This window comes from Coenobita brevimanus, chromosome 1 (assembly GCF_032717465.1).
Source record: "Coenobita brevimanus isolate Jiangsu-jjx chromosome 1, ASM3271746v2, whole genome shotgun sequence".
In the NCBI taxonomy this organism is placed as follows: domain Eukaryota; kingdom Metazoa; phylum Arthropoda; class Malacostraca; order Decapoda; family Coenobitidae; genus Coenobita; species Coenobita brevimanus.
The window spans coordinates 61,475,574-61,487,061 of record NC_136954.1 but is presented as its reverse complement, the minus strand read 5'-3'; the positions used below and the strand labels follow the sequence as shown (position 1 = coordinate 61,487,061).

General features: G+C 40.9%; 1 protein-coding gene across 1 annotated transcript in view; it reads right to left on the bottom strand.

The window, feature by feature from the left end:
* The window catches only part of LOC145406135 (integrin alpha-PS2-like), a 311,238-nt gene extending 301,343 nt beyond the window's left edge, over positions 1–9,895 (bottom strand). The window contains exons 1-2 of the mRNA XM_080277360.1: positions 9,874–9,895; positions 2,646–2,784 (exon numbers count right to left, since the gene is read on the bottom strand). Of these exons, the coding sequence (XP_080133486.1) occupies positions 2,646–2,784; positions 9,874–9,895 (161 nt within the window). The remainder of the gene's footprint in view (positions 1–2,645; positions 2,785–9,873) is intronic.
* Between the last annotated feature and the right edge of the window lie 1,593 nt (positions 9,896–11,488).

Here is an 11,488-nt window from a genome sequence, read left to right as displayed (position 1 = left end):
AATTCCGCTCGTTTTCTCTTCTTTCTTTCCCCCTTATTTCCATTCTCACTTTCCGTTATTCCTTCCCTAACTTCATTTCCCCCCCCCCTCTCTCTCTCTTATTCCTTCTTCTTGCTGTCCCTTTCATTTCATCTCTGCTTTTCTACGCTTTCCTCCACCTCTTCCCTCTTCCTCCACGTCCTATTCTTCCTCTCTTTCCTTTCCTCCCCTCCTCCCTCTCCGTGTGCTTCCTCCCTCCCTCATACTCTTTTCTTCGTTCTTCACTTCTATCTCTTCCTTCTCTTCCTTCAACCTCTCCTCATTCCCTCCTCTGTCTCAGCCTTATTTTATCCTTCTCCCCTCCCTCCCTCCTTCACAAACACACACACACACACACACACACACACACACACACACACACGCATAAAGGTCATACACATACTCAATTGCACACAAGATCTCACGTCATACACACAAGCTCAATTATTCTTAAGCACGTCATTCTCTCTCTCTCTCTCTCTCTCTCTCTCTCTCTCTCGCTCTCCCTCTCTCTATCTCTCTCAGTCCTTGGGATGAGGCTTCATGCACCACTTTTTGCCCCATTAAATGAACCACCGTGACTCTCCTCCCTCCTACTGAGAGAGAGAGAGAGAGAGAGAGAGAGAGAGAGAGCACAGGATCCTAAACCAGGAAATCCCAGCTCACACAAGTAGGCTAGGAGATCAAGCACTGTAAAATCGTAAAATAAATATACCGGTAATTCGCTATCACTATCGAACTCTTCCCACCAATTTATCGCTAGCCAGCTCAGAAATTATAGCAAGGTTACACAGGCAGTCAAGGTGAGGTAATATACAGGCTATGTGGCAGGAGAGGGAGGTCGTTGCTGAGTAAGGAAAAAAAAATGTCAGGCTCTGGTTAGGTAAGAGACAGATAGACAAACAGAGGGGTTGACAGACACAGATACTGTGCACAGGCAATTCGAGAGAGAGAGAGAGAGAGTCAAAAAGGAGGAAAGCAGAATCCAGACGGAAGAAGAAACAATGGGTTGGATGAATTATTATAGAATCATAAAATAATCCCGGTAATACGCTACTACCAACAGATTCATCCCACCAATTTATCGTAACTCACAAATTACTACAAGGTTACACGAGCAGCCAGGTAAGACAGCAGGGTATAACTAGGTTGTGTCATTGTGTGGGAGTGTTGGGTGTCGGGGGAGGAGAAGGGGAAGGACTGTTGCTCAGTAAAGACTGAAATACCGAAATGTGATACCCGTATATCGTAATATATGTATAGTTACTAAAATTATCACTGACAAAAAACATACTAAGGGTGTTTTCATTTTAGAAATGAATATTCAGAATCCTACGAATTAGAGCACAGATTTATAACCTTTATGACCATTATGTCTGAATTTTTTTTTTCTAGTGCTCTTTACGAAGTTTATTACAAAACATCACGATATAATATACCCGTAACGCTTTAAGTTATCCTGACACAACAGTGTACTATTTTTCGTAAAGGAACATACAGTACGGCAGGCACTTACTTATGGTAACGTACATGGTGGTAATAGGGTATCTGTAATTAATATTATATATATATATATATATATATATATATATATTGTGAGAACTAATACATAATATCATGGAAATATCCCTCAATGTTTGGTTTACTGGTCCGGGTATAATGACGCTGCATTACATACTGACCCTCAAATTACCTCAATGCACATGAGAAACGACGAACGTGACCGGAACCATTAATACAGATGTGATTCATGATGGGGTCCGTCAGTTAATAACAAGTTTATTTTTTATGAATTCCTTATCGTAACACTCCTCTATATTTATCTCGTGGTAAACTGTCAATATTGTTCTTACCAGTATTTTTGTGCTCAGTGTCCTGTAATTTAAACGGCTAAGGTAGGCTAGTCGTTGCAGTGTACTTAATGCCTGTTACTGTTACAGAAATTCTGTTGTTTCAACACAAGAACGTGTCTACATTTTTCTTGCCACTATTAGCTTAAGAGCGTGTCCTACCAATGAAAGGACTACTGAATGCTATTATCCGACTTTAGCACTTCTAAGTCTGTGCTGAGGTGGATAAAATAATACGGCAGCAGCAAAAAGGAAATAAAACATCCTCGTGCTGGAGTTAATATAGGTACTTATACCCAGTGAATCATACCTACAATGAAATATACAGTAGTGTTTATTGAGATGATACAACAATGACCATAACATTCATTCACTTCGGTAATTACGGCTATTGGGAAACAAGTCCCGTTTTCAATGTCATTATTTCCGTAACACTGGCGAGGACCTAGTTGTCTGTGTGGTCTGTGTATCTATGTAACTATACTCATATACGAGTTTTCGTGCATAATTTACATACTATTAAACACACACACACACACACACATTAACCTAGGAAGCTTAATAAAACATCCTGCTATCTGTACCAGGAATAACATGTTTCTCTCTCTCTCTCCACACACACACACACACACACACACACACACACACACACACACATCTTGATATTTTTTGATAATTAGTGAAAAAAGAAGTTTCTTCAGTATATAACTGTACTGTCGCTTGAACTGATGGACAGACTGACAGACAGACTGATAAAACCAAACACAAGCAACTCACCGACTTTGGCCCTGATCCTTATGTAGTGCTACCGCGAACCCGAACATGGAGCCAGGTTGGTCGCTGTAATGGGTCACGTGGTTGCCGACATCCACGTTGAACCCGGCACCCAGACCACACACCATCGCCATCACCACCGCTACCACCACACCGGGCGACATTGCGGCACAGATGTCAACAAACCTCTGATGCCTCTATTCGTAAATTTATGCTGAAACTGACAAACGCACCCTACTCTACTGAATCATGAGACAATTGTGCTTTTCTGCCTCTATTCATTGGGCCATGGTGGTATAACAATCGATGGTTTGGGGGGCTGACGCGAATTTTTGGATTTCAGAGTGTCCCTCGCCTGCCTGACCTCCGGAGCCCAGGCAACAACACCCCACACCTCCAACTGCCAGACGGACACTGAAGACCCGCCCTCCGCGCTAGGCCATTTTAAGACCAGGGGTTGCCAAGGGTCTATGTAACACTATATTATCCAGATTTACAACTATATTATTTGTCGGCATATAGCAATCGAACTCTATTATACACGTCACAGCTCAGCTAGGAATATAACAATATATTTCAAGTTCAGCGCCCGTAAAACAAAGGCGGTTGGTTACTGAACCGATAAGCACGTTAGCCCTACTTTTTTTTCCTCCTTCATATGCTTACTTGTTTTGACGCTCTGCTTCTGATATACTGTGGTTAGAGTACGGTTGTAATTAAGCTATGCCCGATATTGTATGCAGAGCTGAGAGAATTACCTCAAGCACTGCTGGATGTGTGTGTGTGTGGGTGGGTGGGTGGATGTGGGTGTGTGTTAACCTGTGGCAGGGTTTTTTTTTTGTTCGACTCTGGGCATAGGCTTCACAGCCTGCTCCCTAGGCCCAGTAGTCCTACATATCATACACCTCTACAGGTAACACGTTTTGGGTTAGAGTACGTTATCAGCTTAATACCGTAATTTTGGAAATGTTCTCTCTCTCTCTCTCTCTCTCTCTCTCCCTCTCGAAGTTTCTTAACAACCCATTTCTCACAAGAAACTACTACTGACATTTCATGATGAAACGCCAACCTGGGCCCCGAGCTGTTGACGCAATGCGTCCCTCGGTATGTCTCCGCCAAGCCTTGCGCACGGACTCGCCATACAACCTCCACGACACCTGCTGACATAATCAGTTCATCGTCCCTCCATACTGTATCACGGACTGGTCGAAATCCGTCATGGGGTTCAGGAGATATTACACCCACAAGGATAAACTAAGTCAACCCTATATGACTTTGACCTTTCATCCTTTGACACAGATGACCTAATCAGTTCACTATCTCCTCATAGTGCATCACTGAGTTTTTTTTTTTATGTGAACGACTCTGGACATGGGCTTCACAGCCTGCTCCCAAGGCCCAGTAGTCCTCCTACATACCATACACGTCTGCATGTCACCACTTCGGCGCTAACACCCACCTTCCATATTGAATACATGCTAGGGCTGTCTCATACAGGACTGGTGTATTGGCATTTGCGGGGGTACTTTTACATGTCGGCGGGTCTTCTGGTAGATCAGTAAAGTCAGATTTTAATGAAATTCAAATCCTTAAACTGTTCCCTGCCCCAGCGTGGATTTGAACCTGGGTCCGGTAGGACAGCAGGCCACCTCTCTACCGACTGAGCCACCGCCTTGGTGGCAATCCGCCGAAGAGTTCAAGAGATGTTGCGCCTGCAACAGTGTTACGGACGCGTGGACCCCACGCACACACACACAACGGCAGACCAGTCATTTAACCTGTTGATTGCGTAATTACCATTTTTCATCCCACGCCGTGGTGCGCAAAAAACGAAGGATATTTTTGTTTTTGTTTATTATAAACTTGAAGATATGTGTCGGTTTGTATGGATCCTTCAACTGGTCACTAATATATCAGCTTATTGGAAACCCACAGCTGATCACCAATTTATATATCAGCTTAGACGTGACTGCACTGTTCCAAGCAAGGTTATAACGTTGGGCCTGGTCGAAGTCACTTCCGGCTGACACTCTCCACCAAAATGTCTTCTCACACACTGGAGATGGTAGGAATCGGTGTAGAATCCTATTGAAGGAATTGTAGAGGTAGGGTGTGCATGTGAACTGAAACTGATCAGATTAAATCTCTCTTTACTGGTCACAGAAAGATACAACTGCGACACAGAGAGCTCAGAGTTAATACGTCCCTCTCGTTTGAATGATAAGTGCGTTCTCCTCTAGCTGGTCGGCGTCCCCTCTGGGTGTGGTGCTGAGGTCAACATATTTAGAGGTGCCAAACCCCACAGACAACTGGGATTTATACATGAATAGAAGCATCACAACTTTACCATGTACATTATACACCTCAATAAAGTAGTACTGATTACATTAAAGTATACCAACAAAGTAAATATTTCCTCAAGACTTTAAACATATATATATATATATATATATATATATATATATATATATATATATATATATAATATATATATATATATATATATATATATAATATATATATATATAATATATATATATATATATATATATATATATATATATATATATATATATATATATATATATATATATATATTTCTCTATCGCCTTCCCTTTACCCTAGGTTGTTTTGATTGAAAAATGCTGTCCGATTGCTCATCCTATCCCAAGCCACACTTTACAGTGAAATGGTGTTTGGTTGCTTACCGTTCACACTATATTACACATTGTTAATCGTGAATAAACAACTTTGCATGTAATATGTAACAACAGTGTGAAACTACAACTCGTCATGGGAAACGACGTTGGCACCAGAACAGACATCCAGGGCATCATCTAGTGATTAAAAAAAAAAAATCTCTCTCCGTCTTTGCATATGGACATGCTAGGTTTACTTACGGTAGTGCAAAAATGAAAAAAAAAAAGTTTTTATTTATTATAAACTTGAAGATAAACATCCAAGGCATCATCTGGTGAAAAAAACAAAAACAAAAATCTCTCTCCGTCTTTGCGTAGCGCCATGCGTAAGTCTGCGTAGGGGTTCCAGTTCCTTACGGTGATGTACGGCCGGCACAGCCTGAGCTGTGGCTCGCAACGCGACGCTATCCAGCCTGAGATGTGGCTCACAATCCGCGGGTTAATGAATCCTCCACCACAGGTGGGCAGAAACATAATGAAACGCCGATAACTCGAGCCCCGAGCTGTCGACGCCAAGCGTGCCTAGCTATGACTCCGCCTAGTCTTGCGCACGGACCAGCCATACAACCTCCTGCTGACATAACCAGTTCATCGTCCCTTCAAACTGTCTCACTGACAGTTTGCTCTAAATCGGTCGACGAGTTAGGAAAATATCGCGCCCACAAGGATGAACAAAGTTGATCCCATATGACCTTGATCTTTGACCCCTTGACCTTGCTGCCCAAGTCGGTTATCATCCTTTCATACTGTACCACTGACAAAACTTTGGTCGAAATCCGTCGTGGGGTTCAGAAAATATCGTGCCCACAAGGATACACTAAGTCGACCCATATGACCTTGACCTTTGACTCCTTGACCTAGCTGACCTTCTTAGTTCATCATCTCCTCATACTGCATTACTGACATAAGTATGGTGGAACTCCGTCGATGGGTTCAAGAGATATCGCGCCCACAAGTGTTACGGATGCAAGGACCCGCACGCACGCACGGACAGACCAATCAATGTCACCTTCACCATAAGTGGGCGGAGGCATACCTAATTAAAGAAAAGGTGACACGCACACATCTACAGGAATCTCTCTCTCTCAACTATGGGGAAAGGCGGTGTTTACAAATCCCACTCCTTTCCCTCCACCTTCCCACAATCCTGCCAACACCTCTCTCTGTCTATTGGTTTATTATTCTGCATATCATGTGATTAATCATTTACTGGCCTACACTGAGTGGTAACTAAACTATCAATTAATGGATGCCTGGTAGTCTATGTTAAGGTGGTCCATCCACATGACACTCAGGGAATAGCGACGTCATTCCTGCCTTAAATGTGTTGACTAAGCAGCCTAATGCCGGACTCCTACGCTCCTGGTGGGGCATTAAATATGTAACGCCATGACGATGATACTATTTATGTAACTTCCCTCCCTATTAACCCCATCTATCCGATGACGTATATTAGTACTACCGGTAGTACTTCCACTACCAAATTATATTTGTCAGACAGAAAGGGTCTGTGGCAGCTTCTAATCCGAATAAAATCGTTTGGCTTTATCAAGAAAAATAAAAATATAATCAAACTGATGAAGTCAAAGAAATAAACAATGAATATCTTGGTGCTTAGTCTGCAGGTCAAATCGTTAAGGGCGAAATGCAAGACAGTCGAGGCCTTTCCACCATTAGTGTAGGTCTAGTGTTTTGTCTCTTTAGGATTTAGTATAGGTTAGCGATTTTGTCTGTTAGGTGATTAGTTTTAGAGTCTTTAGATTAGGTATTTTTGTTTATAAGTAATATAAGGTTAAAAATATAAAAAATTAAAAATAAAATACAATAAAATAAAAATTTATATAAATATAAATATATATATATATATATATATATATATATATATATATATATATATATATATATATCAATCAATCATTTCCTGTGGCACCCTCGGGGATGCATAGGGCCTCGATGAACTCACACCACCACATCCTATCTTGCGCTAACTCCTCAAGATCTCCCCAACACTCATCTCCAGCTTCCCGTCTCATTGTCCTCACCCACGTCTCTTTTGGCCTTCCTCTACCTCTCCTACCAAGTGCCACCCACCCTGGTGTACCTCGTACTATTCCCTGTCTCCTATACCCATGTCCTAGCCACTTCCATCGTGAGAATCTAACATATTCATCGATCGGCTGCACTCCCGTTATTTCTCTAATTCTACTATTTGGTATCCTTTCCCACCACTTAACTCCTAATATTCTTCTAAGTGCTTTATTTTCAAACACCAAGAATTTATTTTCCATAGTCACTGTGCTGTACCAAGACTCGTGTCCATAAATTAAGATACTCCTAACCATTACCTTATAAAGTTTGATTTTTGTATGCACAGAGAAATTGTTATTATTCCAAATATTTTTAAGCATTCCCATTGCCTGATTAGCCTTCTTTAACCTTTCCTCGAATTCAAAGTTCAAAGAACCATCCTTGGCTAAATAAGTACCTAAATATTTAAACCTATCAACTTGCTTTACGACCATACCTCCAATTACACATTCCTGCGCATTTTCCATATTCATATTGATTATTTCAGTTTTTCCACAATTAATAACCAAACCCACCTTGCGACCTTCACTCACCAAACAGTCCAACACTCTCTGCATCTCTTCTGGCCCATCACAAATCAAAACTATATCATCTGCATAATCTAAATCCAAAAGTTTCCTGTTCTCTCCCCAAAGTATACCTGCACCGGTTTCTGTTCCAACGCGTTTCATAATGTAATCAATGACCAATATAAATAGTAAAGGCGATAGAACACCACCTTGAATTACTCCGGACTTGACTTCAAACGAATCACTCAGACAACCATCAACCATCACTTTACAAAATGTGTCCTCATGCATGTTCATAATGACCCTCACAAACTCCTCTGGTATTCCATAATGTCTCATGATCTTCCCCATAGTCTCTCTCGAAACACTATCAAAAGCCTTTTCAAAATCAACAAAACAAAGACTTAACGGTACTCTCATTTCATTAACTTGCTGCATCAAATGCCTAACTATAAAGATCTGATCATTGCAACCACGTCCCTTTCTAAAACCAGCCTGTTCATCCCTCAGAATACCCTCAACCACTGGCTCCAACCTATTTAACAACACTCTACTGAAAACTTTCAAAGCTATCGGTGACAAAGAGATTCCCCTCCAATTACCACATTCACTCAGGTCTCCCTTCTTCGGAACTTTAACAATTACACCATTTTTCCAAACTGATGGTAGTAACCCCGTCACCCATATCTTATTGAATAGCTTGGTCAAGATCATTATTAATCTATCCCCCTCCACTTTAAACATTTCCGGAAATAAACCATCCTCCCCTGGTGCCTTATTATTCTTTAACTGTTTTACTGCTTTCTCCACTTCTGCAAGCCTCAACTCTCCTGTTTCTATATTTAAATCTTCCTGAGCAGACGGTATATCCTCTTCTGGTGGTATTGGTCTATTAAGAACTGTCTCAAAATGCTCTTTCCATCTATTTTTAATATCTCCATCTTTGGTCAATAAATTTCCTTCCCTGTCTCTAACTGGTATTTCCTTGCGTTTACCTGCATTACCACTCAGTTCTCTAATCGATTCATATGCTATTCTTTGACTCTGTCCATCATTTTTGTTTATTAAGATTTCAGTCTCTGCAACCTTTTCATCTACACATCTTCTTTTATCTCTCCTAGCTAACCTTCTTACTTCTGAATTCAAACTCCAGTACGCAGCTCTTGCTAATTCAATCTCTTGTTCATCAACGCATTGCATCTCACTCCTCAATTTAGCCTCACCTCTCTTTTTTATCATATCCCACGTTTCCTCTGATATCCATTTCTTTCTCCTGAAGCTATGTCTCCTTCCAATCGTACATTCAGCAGTCTCATGCAAAACTTTGTTCACATCCTCCCACATCTCATCTACACTTCTCTCCCCCTCTTCCAACGTTTCCAACACCAAAACCTATTTCTGCATTCTAATCTGAATTCCTCCTTTTCTTCTCCTTCCCGTCTAAGCTTAACAATATCGTATCTACCAACACCAGATTTTTCCTTCTTCTGATTTTTAAGTTTAAACCTTATTTTTGCAATGCTGAGTTGATGGTCACTACCAATATCCGCTCCCCGTTTAACATGAACATCTAGCAGAGAACTTCTATGCCTCCTACTGATAGCGATGTGATCAATCTGATTTTTATATTTTCCACACGGCGACACCCAAGTTGTCTTGTGTATATTGCAATGCTGAAAGAGTGTGCCCCCGATGACTAAGTCATTTGCTAGACAGAAGCTTCCAAAACTCACTCCGTTTTCACTCATCCTACTACCAACTCCCATCTTACCCATACATGCCTCAAATCCCTCATTTGAACAGCCCATTACTGCATTAAAGTCTCCAACGCAGATCAAAACATCATGTCTAGGTACCCTTCCTACTCCTTCTTGCAACTTTTCATAAAATGTGTCTTTCCTTTCATCGAGTGCATCATTAGTAGGTGCATAACACACAAACAGACTGATGTTGCCATGATTTGATTTAAACCGTGCGTATAACAATCGCTCATCTATAGGATCCCACTCACATAAAGCCTTATTTGCCTTACAACCCAGCAACAATCCTACTCCCTGATAATGCATTCCGTCCTGTCGACCAGATATCAATAAACGTATACCATCCTCCAAATCCAACTTATCAACTCCAATTAATCTAGTTTCTGTCAGAGCACAAATATCAAGTCCGTAATTTTGAAAAACCTTCACTAACTCATCGATTTTACCGTCATAATTTAGCGTTCTCATATTCCAGTTACCAATTTTAATTGTATTTTTTGCATTGACAAAGGAATTAGATTGTAATTGAGGCAACCTTGAGATTCTTAGCACCCCCTGCCCATTTAAGGGCTGCACGGGACTGGGGGCCATTATTGTTCTTTCAGAGTCCATCAAGGTTTCTTTGGCTAACTTCCTGAACACCTCGCCATTGTGTTGCAGTCGCAGTAGGCAGCTAACTTGCCTGATTGCCCACACCCGAAAGACCCAGCTATGCTGTAGCCAGTCACGTGCCGGCATGCTTCCCAGCCATTTCACTCTCAAGGAGTTCCTCTGCCTGAGAAAGCAACCACCCCCCTGCTCCTGAGGGCTTTTGATCTGTGTAGGTAGAGGGCGATCACACCCTCACTAGCCATATACAGTGTATACAGTGTATAGGCTACACTCACCTTATATATATATATATATATATATATATATATATATATATATATATATATGTGTGTGTGTGTGTGTGTGTGTGTGTGTGTGTGTGTGTGTATATATACATATAAATATTTTCCCTTAATGACCAGGGGCTCCAGCCCCAATGGTCGATAGGAAAAAAAAAAAAAGCCAACTTCCACTAATTTTCTTTGTATATTTCAATGGCTTCATTTTCCTTCATTTTAATTATCTGCATTTCAGTAATTACAGCTTCACTATAAACTGTTATCTTAATATCTACTAATTGTACGAATACCGCTGTTTAACTTTTACTTCCTTTTCATATCTCTCGTGGCTTCTCACATCTGATTCTTCCCTCCTCGTTATAAATATACCATCCCACGCGTTCTCTCTCTCTCTCTCTCTCCATTCCTTTTTCTTCACTCAACCCTTCCTCTCTTTTCTTTTTTCCCGACTCTCATCTTTCCCGTCCCATCATTACTAGTATGTTCACATTTATCAATCTTATCTCTTCTTTAATTACATCCTTTCTCCTTAAGCTTCTAGTTTTTCACCTACTGCCCCCCCCCTCCTTCATTTTCCCTTTACTCCTAATCTCTCTCTCTCTCTCCATATATATATATATATATATATATATATATATATATATATATATACCCGCCTCCCTAACAAGATTTCGCTGACAGATAACGACATGCAAAATAACGAGACAAATTTCAAGTTTTTATATTATACCCACCCCATTTATAATAATTCAAATAGGGCGGGAATGAAGATGATGGTGATGATGGTGGTGGTGACGAACAAAATATGGTCATTTTTTGGTTACCCCAAACCTCTGTTCAGTATGCCCGCTTCCCGCACAAAACTGGTTACCGCAATCCTTTCTCAACGATTACTTTCTT